At 41.1% G+C, this 14,231-nt stretch overlaps 1 protein-coding gene across 1 annotated transcript; it reads right to left on the reverse strand.

Moving 5' to 3' along the window:
- Nucleotides 1-568: 568 nt before the first annotated feature.
- On the reverse strand, nucleotides 569-12,988 carry HACD1 (3-hydroxyacyl-CoA dehydratase 1; the record flags this gene model as incomplete). Its single annotated transcript, XM_082015546.1, has 7 exons — nucleotides 569-651; nucleotides 2,106-2,284; nucleotides 4,581-4,702; nucleotides 7,389-7,477; nucleotides 7,559-7,577; nucleotides 8,809-8,926; nucleotides 12,861-12,988. 7 exons carry the CDS (start codon nucleotides 12,986-12,988, stop codon nucleotides 569-571), a joined length of 738 nt encoding a protein of 245 aa, XP_081871672.1.
- Nucleotides 12,989-14,231: the final 1,243 nt, after the last annotated feature.

Below are 14,231 nucleotides of genomic sequence, written 5' to 3' on the forward strand. Positions count from 1 at the left end.
GATCTAAATTTGCACTGACAACCTAAAATTCTGCTCCTTTCAAAAGTCCTTCTGGAATTCTACAGTGTGATCTTGTAATTCAAAGAATGTTGAACAACATGCTAACAGTACTTATAACTGGAAAGGTATTATTTAATATAAAGCTTAAATAACTTAGTCTATGAAAAACATTATTACCTAATTTATGCTCTGTTTTCCAGAAGACTCTCTTTCAGTACAACTTATCAACCCTCCTTCTGTTCTTGATTATAACTACAGGTCATAACAGAACTGTCAGAATAGAAAGCACAGTAGCCAGCTATTCCAATTCTTAATGCTATTTGTCAACCTACTGAAAATAAGAAAATAATTTGTCTGAAGAAATGAACAATTAAAAATCAAAGTGAAAACAAGGATGAAAAGATAAGTCTGAAGACATACTGTAAAAATAATACAGTCCATGCTATTTTATGCACAGTTGTTTATTCTTGTTCCATGTTTTAAAACTTGGACTCAGAAAAATCACAGGAAGTTTTGTATTTTTACCCTCTTTTTTTCCATTAAAAGCACCATAGTTACACGGCTTGATTCAATCATCCTTTTCCACAATTACTTCTCCATGAAGCACCCTTCTTCTCTGCCGCAGCATGTGGAAGTAGAGTTGTGGAAATACTTGATCAAAGCATACAAGAAAGAAAATTAGATGAAAAAATTCAACAGATCATATAACGGAAAAATACAATTTTGCAGAATGATGAACTGAGGAAAAATTATGGCACACAGTGCTGCAGCTGGTTAAGGTAAATGATAGCAAGTTATGAACATTGCTGTGAATTACAAAACAATAATTACTCAAAAGTCGACAAGGCCCCCTGAATATACAACCCGTGTTCAAGGAACTTTCCTCCAACACTTTCTTTGTATAAACAGGACTTAAGCACTTGCTGGCGCTGCCTGAAGCCTTCAAATCTGTGCTAAGGTAAGCATGTTTGAATTAAGACTTTGAGGAGGATACGTATTTACCCTACTTGTTCAAGTCGGAAGCGAGGAGCTCCCTCTCTCCTGGCCCTCTGAGCTCTATCGTACTATTGTCCTGCTGATCCATTTGATTCTTATATTTAATGGATAGAAAATCAGATTTATTCCTGAAGCATTACGTTATACAAACACTTGTAAAACTGTTAGTAGGTTATGATATCTTAGGAGAGTTTTTATTCATATAAATCACTCTCATTGGCCTTCATGATTTCTTGTGACAAAAAATCTCAGTGTGTGTACATACTGTGAAATTCCATGTTCAGGTCAACTTCTTAAATTTATGGATGCAGATCACAGACCCTTTTAACTTCAGTTTTCCTGCTTCTCAATGCCTCTCCCTAATCTCTTGCCTTTATTCTAGCCTCATTGTCCATATTATCTAAAATATTCTATTTGCCTAGTTTGGTCTAGCCCCATTCATGGTGCCGTATCTGAATCAGGTTGCTTTCTCCTTGTCTGCGCTGCTTAGGTACCAGTGTTAACACTGGAAATGAAAGTCTCTCTGATCTTAGCTCTGGTTAGACAATGGATCTGTGGCTTCTGGTATCCAGCAGTACAAGGACAAGCAGATTAAACCAGGGACTGAAGTATATTCAGAGAGGTGTGGGGGGTGGATTTCTGTGCAAATGAAATCTTGGAGAACATTGTTCCAAGTTTTTCCTGAGCATGCTCAAATGGTGATTTTCAGAGGTGACATGTAAATGGATATTAATAGCAATAAAACCAAGGCAAATCTCTGGCACAATTTGCATGACAATTTTTAAGCCGTTGCTTCAGAGTGGCAGAGGCACTAGAAATTCTCAGCAACACAGTTACAAACATTTGTGTGTAAGCAAAAAAGGTTTTTTTTACTCTGTCCAAGTTTTAGAAATGTTTTTAGCATTTTCACTTAAAATTTTTAAGACAGCTTATGTTCTGAGGCAGATAACAGGATGGAAAATTTCAGTCTAACCAATTAAAGCAGAGTAAAGCTTGGAACAACAGAAAGCAGATAGAAAGCGTTCAGCAAACTTAAGTACAGGCAGTGTTTCCAGCATTGCTGATAATTGATAATTATGTTAGCGTTACTATAGTTAAGTAATACTTACATGGCACATAGGAGAACATGACAATAATAAGGAAGTAATAGTAGTCAAATGAGACATTATATTTGTTGGGAAGTCTCAGTGAAAACATTCCTGTTTTCTTCACATAGGGTAAAGCAGCATATATGGTTAGCAGTTCACCTGCAACTCCAGCAGGATACAAAATGATAAAAAAGTTGTATCTGCATTAAAAAAAAAACAACATTGTGAGAAATGCCCCACGAATTTAAAATTTCCTCTAGCTATTATTAGTGGCACAGCAATGTATTGCAGTAGTTCCTGCACCAAAATCAAGGACCACATCCAGACTTGGCACAGAATACCAGCTGCAGTTACTTTGGATAGCGTTGCTTAGGTTTACAGAGAATGCATTCCTCAGTCCTTTTATTTAAAAACAGTGAAGTATCAGAATGTTTGTATGCCTTTCTAATACTAAAGAGTAAAAAAATCTGCAAATCTGTAGTCTCCAATAATGTCTTTTTTTTAACTTATTGATCTCGTTACTGTTGTCACCGACAGGATTCAGATGAGGACTGGATCCCCAATTCAGATGATCCTACGTATCTTTGTCACAGTGCACACACACTGGCTCAACTCCATGTATTATAATTTCTTTGAAGATAATGAAAATGTTGAGAAACATCAGAAGCCTGTTTTACCCATGGCCACATGGGAAATGCAAATACTACTACATTTACCACTAATGGAAATGGAAATAAAAAATAAAATAAAATGACAGTGCCAGCAACGTATCAGATCCATTTTAAAATGGGAAGATGTTCTAATAAAAGGCGAAGGCATTCAGTTTAAAGAAAATGTGGTTTGAAAGCCATAGGCCACATAGGCGGTGACAAAATGAAAAACGTAATCAATAGGCTTTGTGCTGTCCTTACGCATAGTGCACCGTGGGGATGCAGTTTCTCCTAAGGAACAGCTCTCAAGTTCATGCAGGGAGCAGCAATGAGAGCTGTCACACAGAGAGAAAGGCACAGCGTGCACTCCATGACCAAAAGAGATGAGATCCAACACAGCAGCAACCAAATATGAAACCCTCCTCAGAGCAAATGGGCTTAGTGGACTCACAGGTCAGAGAACAGATATGGGGAGGTATAAGGAACTGATGCCATGACTGACACACAGTTCGTCTCTATGCAGTGAGGAAAAAAACCTCAAGTAAAAATTCTGAACTAAAATTTAGAGCACACCTATCCCATTCACATCGGACAGGCAAATCTTTTACAATTATAAGCTAAACATCAGAAATTTCCAGCTCCCTTGGAGCACCGAATTTATGCCCAGTTGTACTGTTTGATTGTCCATAAATCTTGATGGGATATTTTGGACTCTACGAAAAGAGAATATATTTTCAAATGTTCTGTTTATAGTATATTTCACCACATATCTCTGTTATGACAATGTCAGTTTTTTCTATTGTCTATTATAAGGAAACAAACATTCTGTCATTCAAGATAGACTGACTTGATGGGAAAAATTGTATCTGTCAGTGTAGTACTTTCTGAATGCATTTCTCTTTCTGAAGCCTACATAAAAAATTATTAATGAAACCAGACCTGATTATTTTTAAGTTTGCCATTTAGTGCTTAAACATAACCAAGCTTACCACCTCAGGTATTAGCAAAAAGATAATGTGTTATAAGAATGGACATAAATATCAGACATATCAAAGAAGTGCATTAGAAGCATCAGAACTGCATTATCTATAAAGCAAAAATAAAGGAAAATAAACAAACACACTCTTTTAAATGAAAGTCACCTGCGCTGAATGTAGGTTAGATATTTTCCTTCTAACAGTACAAGTCTGTCTGTATGTATATATGTACATGTATTTTTCAAATAATGACTACAGAGAATACTACTCTTCCAGTTAAGTCTGATAAACATGCAGTCTCTATAATACATCTATCTTGTGGCCAACCTTAAGTATGCTTCAAAATCAAAGCAGTTGTGATACAGAACACAGTTTTTATGTGAGCTAAACTAAGTCAACGTTTAGCTTCACTACATGGATATAACCTTACAAAAGCTCTGATAAAGCAGAAGTTCTCATAAAGTAATGATATGCATACAGACTGAGTGGCAACAACTCCCACATTTTCAAATCCACAAAGACTAGCAGAGGTGCTTAATTTTGGGCACTGTATTCAAAATCATCTTAAGGAGTCATACTGTAAGTTAAAAGATGACTCCAAAGATAAAGAAAAAAAAATAAAGTAAATGAAACCAGAGTTCAAACTGTAAGACACAGAAAGCAAAGAACAAATCACCCCAAAATCTCAGCTAAAATATTTTCAACATCTTAAATCAAGTAACAATGACCTCAGGCACATAAAGCAACTGACTTGCACTCTGCTGATGTGTAACCAAAGCCCAAACGTCTGCTCTCCTGTGTGTTAGATCAGCATGCGTGGAACTACCATGCACAGAACCATGAGAAACTGAAGTGCAAGACATCTCCACCTGGCCCATTTAATGAAGTATGGCAAATGGTTGAGCAGGTTGAATGTGTAGAAGGAATATCGAGTAATCTCTGTCACAGTCCATACGACCAGAAAAAGAATAACGCTCTCCTCATTCTGGATCTGCAGAATTATAAAGAATCAACACTTTCTTCATCCTTAAGCTACTTTTCTGTGCAAACTGCAACAGACTTGGAACAGAATACATGGAACAGAACTAATATCTTTTAAAGAAAGAAAATTTTGGCATAAAAATAATATGCTGAAACCATTACCATGTACAGTTCTTTGTCATATGTATTTACTAACATACAGACATTTTGCAAACTGAGCAATCTTTATCCATTATGCAAATATCAAAATATAAAACCCTATAATTAAGCTTATTCCTCCTCTTTATTCCCTACCTGCATTTTCACTATGCTATCTAACTGTGTCCTCTTTTTATTTGTGGTTGATTTACTTGTTTATTTTCTTACTCCTTAAAACAGCAAGAGGAAAACAGTGCTACAGAAGATACGTTCCTTTCATAATCAGTTTTTACCCATTCTGCATTTCACTACTCTGTCTCCTAGACTTTCTCTTACTTTTTATCTTCCTTCTTCCTCACCGTGTAATACACGTCTCCACGAAACTTTAGATAAAAGGAATTGCTTAGTATAATCTACTAAGTGAAACTTGGTTGCAGAAGATCAAATTTGGCAGAGTTCAGGGAGCTGTAAGATAGCAAAGGAGCTGGAACATGGATCTCTAAATGAAGAGTAGTTAGTAGATCAGGAGCTTTGGGTAAACTCACTCAACGGTCCCGTTTAAGATTTAAGTTCTGAGTCATTAAACTGCCTCATCGGTAGGTAGCGCATCTCTCTGCTGTTTCAAAACATCAGTTCTTTTTCACTCTAAGTGAACAAATAAACAAAAGTCCCCAAATACAAAGAAGGCACATGGGGATCTATTACAAACACTACCTTCTGAGAAGAAGAATTACACGCAAGTAATTTTCTTTTCTTTAAAAGGGAAGGAATTTTGTAATACACTTCCATGCCTGAAGGCTGAAAAGCTCCAGGGATGTCTGTGAAATAAAATAAAGTAACAGAAGTTTTGTTAAAATTACAAAAAAGGGAAACTGTATTTTTAAATAAAATGCAACACGGTGACAAAGCTTAATACATCTCAAAGATGCTGAAAATGCACATTTCTGTCAAAAGTCAAGAAGAATTTTAAGTGCTCATCACCTCATAAATTCGCCCTCAATGTGTCAGTCAAAGAAGGTGCACTTTTAGTGAAAGGATTTCACCAGCATCACAAAAGAAAAGGAGATATAAAAATGCCAGCAAACTCACAAACAAAGAGCAACAACTGAAGTGCAAAGTCGTCCAAACAAATAAGCAAAGGGAGAGACAGAATTAGGCTGTTTTTAGCCTCATGCGATTAGAGACAAACATTGATAACCCAAACTCGGATTCACGTCACAGTGCTAAATCCAAGCAGAAGAGCTTTAAATAAGAATGTAGAGAATTCCTATCTGTTGCCTTGCAAATCTCCAGTCAAGTAGAGAGATCTGGGTCTGGCTATTATCACTAACAAGCCTCTTACCACCTAAAGTGACCCTGAACATTCATGTCTGCTAAGCAGTAACAGCGTGAAATACAATCAGACATACATTCAGCTGTATTTTTTTCTTGGACACAGCTTGACCTACTGTACTGAAGATAAAGGAAACAAAAGAAATGACTGGATATGCTAAAGATTTAATCCACTGCAGATAATAACAAAATGGCAAAATGCAGTGCTATATTCCAGCATTCATATAAACATTCAATATAAACAACTTGTTAATCTCTGAGACATTTTCCCTTAAGGGAAAAATGAAAACACTTAGCTTACCAAAAAGAAAAAAACAAGCAACAAAAAGCCTATTCCATGTTAAGAAAAGCGACAGTAAAGTAAAAGATGAAGTGCAGAAAACAAGTCCTCTGTGAACTGAAACAAAAGGGATTTGGCAACTGAGGCAGGTGCTATATCTCATCGGCAGAAAGGCATATGCCATCTGCTGGTGAGACAGTTTAATGGCTCAGCTTTTTAAGTTTAAAGACATTCAGGAGCACAGACTCAAAATCTCAATTCTTACGTGCCCTTCACAGAAAGCAGATCTCAGAAACTGAACTGAATGTCCTATCTACTAGCTGTAAGCAGTCTGCTGGTTTCATTCTGCTAACGACAAATCACTAGACTTACAATAACCACCTACGGCCAGGCAAATAAAACTATTGTCATTTATACAGGACTTTAAGCATCACTGTGGCATGCTGGATGACTTGATATGTTTTTAATGAAAACAATGCAGTATGCAGGCCATCAAATACTAATATTACCATAACATTAAAATCTTGAGAATGTTCCTAAAATAAATTGCAAAATCACAACCATGTTTATCCAGGTAAATTCTATTTAAGACATATTTCCATTTAGATTAATTCCGTAAGTGCTAATTTAAGTTTTTAAAAGGGAATCGGTAACACTGTGGTAGATTTGCTGGTAAATAATAGCAGTAGCCATTGATCTCACTGAGGTAGACCATAGCCGTCACGATGCCAAAGTCAGGGCTGATGCACAGACTGATACCCAGTCTCCTGGGTAGAAATGCATAAATTCCATCCTGTAACCTCAACTTCCAAAATCACACACAAGTATGTAAGTATTCTCTGGAGGAATGTCACTAATTTTTAAACCGGTCTTCCTGGTGAAACGAGAACTGTATTAATAGCTTCTCCTCAAAAACAATCAAAACACAACTTGCTCACGCACATACCTGTTTTATACTATGTGCAATGAACCACACCATGAAGATTCTTGAACTCACTTGGACCCCAGTCACAAGCACAGATGTGCGAACTATTCCTTAAAAAGAGAAACATGTTATCTCTGTTCCACAATTCATGTTTTAATCAGTTACAAGAAAAACTAAAACAAAGAACTCACCAACTGCACAGTGGACTACCTGTAAATAAAAATAAGTTGGAGGTTACTGATGTACTGTATGTTACTATCTACACTATAAACATGGCCTTTTGATATGAATATCAATGAAGGCTTAATTCTGAAGGAGAACTGTTTTTTTTTTTTTCTCCGACTAACAGACTTTAAAAGACATGGTAGAGCCCTGCCAACTAATGCTGTGATGGGCTCAGTATCTGATCTGTTCAAACACATGAAAGAGATATATTTTCCTAATTAATTGTATACATTACATATTTAGATACTGACAAATCATTTATTTTTTCAACTACTGAGCTTCCCTTCCATTATCTTATTCAAAGAAGAATTTTATGGGACAGTGTGGAGGGAATCATATAAGGGATGCTAAAGGCATAGGCATTTTAAAATATTCTGTATTCATTATGGATTAATAACATTATTATAATTTTGCCAATGACAGCTACAAAACTTCAGATTTATTGTTTTTTTCTGGTCAGTAATGTTTAGCAAATAGAGCGCTTTTCATTATTTTGGCAGATTTGAGTAGAATTACTTATTGTGAGAGTTTAATTGCATAAAAGCCTATATATAGCTGGACAGATGATTTTAATAGTTCCTTGAACTACAGATGTTATAGGCAAATTGAGAAAAAAAGTTAAAACGTAGATAGGCACTCTTTGCTGTGCCTGGGAAAGAACTGTAAGTGCTCAATACACCCAACAGTTTCATTCTATAGAGGTACCATAAACTGAGACCATGAGTGTGTAGTTACCACAAGTTGTATTATTTAAAGAATACTTTGTACAACTTGCACAGACCCTGTTTTAACGGATTGCATAGGGCATATGAATCCAGTCTGGAAATAAGCAGAAGCAGGAAAGGCAAAGAAGGATAACGAGTCCAGTAAAATGAATAAGAGGGAAGCTATCATCTCTGGAGATGGAGACAAGGTATCTACTAAGCTAGATGGTTGATCTGCTGGCTGAAATGCCTTCAGAGATTTTGGCTTTTGACTCTGAAATCAAAGCAGTTCCCAGGCAGTATCTGTTTTAAAGAAATATCAGAACTAAGTTTGAAAAAAAGTGTCCATTTGTTTCAACTAGTCACCTTGCCCCCCCCAAACCTTCTTTAAGTAATAAAGTTAAAAGGACTTTAAGTACTAATATAATATTTTGATATTGAATTCAGGTTAATCATGTGTTTTGCCTATCATACGCAGCATCCAGTAAAGCAAACTAATGTTTAAAATTTACCTCAAGCAAAGCAAATGTCTGGAAAAATTTAAGCGTCTTTTGAACGCTTCTGAATAAGCCTCTATGTGTTCCTTTCTGTATATAAAACCGCACGATGGCAATACCTAATACCAGCCACCTACAAAAGAAAGAGAATGGATACATTTCAAATTAGAATTCTAAAAATATCCATCCACTGTAAATAATTTAGTAGAATATTTTTCTTCACAGAATATCTTTGCTTCTTCACTTGTCGGTTTTCTTAGGAGATTATTAAAAATATACTTAGACATAAATATTACAATGTTATGTAAACATTACACTCTTTTATCTCTTTACTTGTAAAAGGATAGAGAATTACTTCTTTACTTGAACTGAGGGGACTCCCCAAAACCACGGGTCGATCAGACTTTTCACTAGCAGTGACTATGTATTTTTACTATTAAATCCTCATGCACCTTTACTGTGAATTACTGTTACTTGAAGACACGTGATGAACTCGGCACTGAAGCCACCCTTCTGGGTCGCAGGTTTGTATAAGTAAAGGTCCAGAACCTGTGCACATCATTTTTACGTTTTTCATGGCCCGTCAACTCATAATTTTCAGAACTGACTAGTGATCTGAATGCTTCTGGTTGTGATTGTCCAGCTGAAGTTACCATTATGAATCAGTTTCAAAAGTGTTGAGAAGTCATCTTTGAAAATCAGATTCCAAAGTGATGGAAGATGGGTACTCTATGCTCCTGACTTACAGAGGACGGTATATTTAAGTAGCACATTTCACGGTGCTGGCTAATTTTTTTATATTTTTTTAAGGAAACTGAACAATGCTACCAACTGATAACCCTTCCAATGTAAAAGCAAGTAAATAGCAGTATCTTTTAATCAAACTGGAATTTGATATAAAACAAATTGAGATCTCAAATGGAAATTGAGACAAAAAAAACCAACTTCCGAACTGTGGTGGGCTGACCCCCACCACCCAATCCAGACCCAGTACAATAACCCAAGGCATGTGTAATTCCTTCCAAATAATTATATCCATGTTTATATAATTAAGATTTTGAAAATAGCGCACTATATGTTCCATCCTTAATGCAGAGCTATACCACATTCTTACAAACATCATGCTAGCGATCTGCCTTGAAACTTCAGGATTCAATCCACAAAGACTAAGAAAGTACAAAAGTTCTTTAATATAGACTTACAGGCATAAACAGAGGTATGGATGACTATTTCGAGAGTTAAAAATACAAAAATTACAGTAACTTCAGCTTAACTTCTTGTCTGATGATATTGGGAACAATTATTCAGTCCTCCCATTCTAACTAAAGCCCCAGCAAGCACGCTGTACATGAGCTCTAGCTAAGCAAGGGCCCAAGTGACAAAGCAGAGGGGTCTGAGAAACACTCAGAGGCAGATTCAGAGAGCGTATAAACATTCGGTGAAATATTATATAAACATTTGGATAAATATTTAACCTCTCTCCTGTTCTTATGCTCTTCTCTAAGCATAAGGTACTGGCTAACATTGGAAATGGGGCACCAGGAAATAGTGACCTTTGGTCAGACCCGTTGTGCTGTAACGGCATGAGGTTCGCATGGATCGTGACAGCTCCCTGCTCGCCTCGGATGGCATGTACTTCAGTATCAGCCCCTCACACCCAGTGCCTACTGCTACGCAGTCACTTGGCCTGGCCCATTCCAGCGCTTCATGATTGCATTTCAAACTCACATAGAGCTGGTCAGGCCTCCCTACATGGTAGGAGTGATTCCCCTCCTTGACCCCCTTCTACTTCAAGCCCATGAATCTGATCAGCCAGAGCTCCAAAATTTGCCCCTACAAGTGTTACTTAGATTTTATAATGGATTTTAAATCTGAGTGCCTTAATTTCAGGTTGTCTCCGACCACAGTGGAAACGAGGTATTACTGCAATATCACTTGTGGTCCTCCACAGTAAAGCTGCCCTGTTTTATACTGCAGTGTTTGACAAGAGGAAGGTGACAGTGAGTTTACATCCAGCTGGCAGCACGAATGGTGACAGCAACAGCCCTGTCCTAGCCCTACCCTGAGAAGTCATAATACATCTAATCTAACAAGGCATTTTCTGCACCTCATTCTGTAACAAAAGGCTGCAGAGAGAGTAAACTTGGACTATGCTCAGAAGCAAAGACTGCAAATATCTTTCTTAAATAAATTTTTATTTGGACATGAATTTCTGTAGATCAATTTATTTAGTTGTCAGTGGCTTTGACTTTGGATCTCAGGAAAGCCAGTGTACTGAGTATTGCACATCACCAGGAAATGGCAAACGCTTTCTGTAATAAAGGCAGCATTTCCAGTTGGGACTTTCAGTAAGATTGGGTACTGATCTTTCATTTTGGTCCCTTAAACTTTTGTTAGAAAGAAAGATAAGCTGCAATATTCTATTAGGATGGTTGTTAACATGCAATTATGTATTAGCTTGTTAAAACTCTAGGAACACTTTGCTATATTGCACTGTCTGGACAAATGGACAAACATACTGTTCTTGTGTAGTACCCCTGTTAAGTATTGCTCTATTTCAAATGCTTATTTTTCTCTTAAACTGTATCTGTAAAAGATTATAAAAATTTGTTCCTATCTCTTATTTCTCTGTTCCCACAAAAAATATGCAATTTTGCATGTATTTTTTTTGCATGTCCCTTTGATATTAATGGAAGATGGGACAGAAGGAAGTGGGAGATACTGAATCAGCACCTAAGGTCAAAACTAATACAGTTCGATAATCTTCTACAGACATAAAAGTCAGTCGCAAGAGTCAGTGTTCATTAGCAAATTCACACATGGAGCACGAGGCTGGGAATTCAGCGAGGTAACACTAACCTGCCAGCTAGAAAAAAATTACATTGAGTAAAAGCACTTTTTAAAAAGTGCTGCTGCAGTATATGAACAGACTTGAATATGTGTTCATGATCCACAGACGCTAGTGAGAAGAAAGTCATTACGGTCATGTTCCTGGCTTTCTGCATCAGTGTGTGAACTGCTTCAACTACGGTGTATCAGTTTTGCTCAACGGGATTCAAATGGCAGAGAGTTCACCCACTGGTAGCCAAGGTAAAAATTGTTCTCACGATGAATGTCAGCGTAGAACTAACAAAATCGTTGGTTCTCAGTTTTAAGCACGTTGAAATGAATAGTTTGGGGTGTGTTTTTTTTCCCAAGGGTTAGTGAACAGGACAAATTTTCAAGCAGTGAAATGATGTGCTTCAATCACTAAACAACACAAACCCGAGCGCTCTTATGGTCTGTTATCCAAAATAAACGCCCGCTTTCCTCAAAGCTAAGCATGGCACTACGGAGCACTAGCTCAAACGCGCCCCGTGGGTTACCACAGCTCTCTCCCCCTCCACCCACGCCCCGCTCATCACCAAATGCCGGCTGGCGCCGAGCACCGCGCTGCTCTCTGCACGCTTGTGCCTCGCAGGGCGCCGGCGCGGGCTCTGCTCGCGTGGATCAGGGGCTCGCGGACCTGAACGAGCTACCAGACGGTCACCCCCCCGAGCCAGCCGCAGGCGGGAGCCGCCGCCCGGGACCTCTCGCCCCGAGCCCCCGGCGCCCCCTCAGCGCCCGAGACCGCCGCCCCGAGACCCCCGGCGGCACCGGGGGCGCTTTCGCCGCCCCGCCGGCCGGCCGGCAGCCCCCTCCCGGCGAGGCGCGGGGGCCGGCCCGGAGGCGGGCGGCGGCGGAGGGGTGGCGGCGGCGGCTGTGCCGCGGGACGCGGCCTGCGCGGCACCCCCGCCCGGCATTCCTCTCCCGGCTATACTTAACCTCTGCGGCGGGCTCGGGGTGACGCGCTGGCGGCTGGCAGCGCTGCACCGTATTAGGCAATGCTCGGCAGACAGGGGCTAGCCCTGCTGCCGGCGGCTCCCCTGCGCCCCGGCTCTCACGCCCGGCTGCCCCATGGTTACGCCAGCCTGCCAGGTGCGCGGGACTCCATCTCGCCTCGGCCGAGCCGCACCCGGCTCCCGCGGCTCCGTGCGCCGCTGAGGCGCCGTGCTGCCGGCCCCACGGCGTGCCCCGCGCCCGCTTACCCCGCGGTCATGGCGACGTTGTAGAAGATGAGCCAGGCCGTGGCCAGGGCGCCCAGCCTCTTCTTCTTGCCATTCTCCTTCTCCTCCACCGCGCCGTTCCCGCCTCCGTCCTCCTCGCTGGACGCCATGGCTCCCGCGGGCAGGCAGCGAGCGGCGCACAGCCGCGGGGAGGAGGGGCTCCCTCCGCGGCGGGGCTGAGGCCGCGCTGACAGCCGGACCTCGCCCTGTCTCTCACCCCATCTATCTTCCTCGAGGGCCGCCGCCCGCCGCCAGCCGCTCACATGGCGCTGCGCGCCCCTCCCTCCTCCCCGCAGGGGCTCCCCGGGCCCCGCCAGACTCTCCGGGGGCGGTGCGGCGCTGCCCCCGGGCGGGGCGGGTGACCCTGCCGGCGGCTCTCACCGGGGTCCCCGGGCGTACAAGGGTCTCCGCCCTCACGCTCGGCCCGCCGGGCGTCACGCCGCTTGTCCCCCCCGCCGGAGGGAGCTCCCTGTGGGTCGGTACCGCGTCTCCAGTCTTGCTGGTGAGCGTCGGGCAACAGCGGCGGGCAGAGCCCACCCCGACAAAAGCGACAGAAAATAGCATGGTTCTGGAAAACGCAGAAATGTGCGTCTGAGACTGGACATCTGCGAGTCTGGTCAGAGACCGACTGGTGGGAATGTGCCCGGAGGGTCCCACCTCAGAGGCCCAAGAGCCACTGCCGGGTGGGGAGTCCGCAGGGAGAGGACACCTTCCAGTCGGGTAGGTCTCAGTAAATACCTCCCTCAATGCACAAGGAAGATTGAGGTCCACGCCTGAGAAGGGGGGGAAGACTTTTTCCCAGGGCCTGCGGAGAACCCAGGGCGTGGACTGAAGGATGACATTTGAATATTCTTAAACTGTGGGCCTGCTCCCTGAGCTCCTCATATCCACAGCTAAGCCATGGTGAACATGGTCACTCAGTCCGAACACCTCAAGCACAGGCATAAACAGGCAAGAATTCCAAAAGTGAGTCGGGATATATCTTTGAAACGCTACTTTCTCAGTCCTAAAAGATTCCAGAAGTCCAAGTCTACCTCCTTTAGAATGTGATAGGTCATCTCGATGTTTAAAACACCTAGGTGGTCTCAGTTCCCAAGCCTTCAGATAAAAGATTGAGTAGATGTGCCATACAAAAACTCGGTCTCTCCCCTTCTCCTCACCAAAGCACACAAGCAGATGTTCAGCTTTCAGGCTCAAAATACATGCATGTTGGCAACAGCAAATGTATAATGTGCATGCAAATGAGCAAAACATGGGCAAAACAGCACCATGTATGTGCTAGGAAAATTATAGTAAGTACCCATAAGATATATGCACAGGCACTTTCCAAGTTCAAGTAGCCATAAATATAAC

The sequence above is a fragment of the Phaethon aethereus genome, assembly GCF_964289735.1.
Source record: "Phaethon aethereus genome assembly, chromosome: 2".
NCBI lineage: Eukaryota > Metazoa > Chordata > Aves > Phaethontiformes > Phaethontidae > Phaethon > Phaethon aethereus.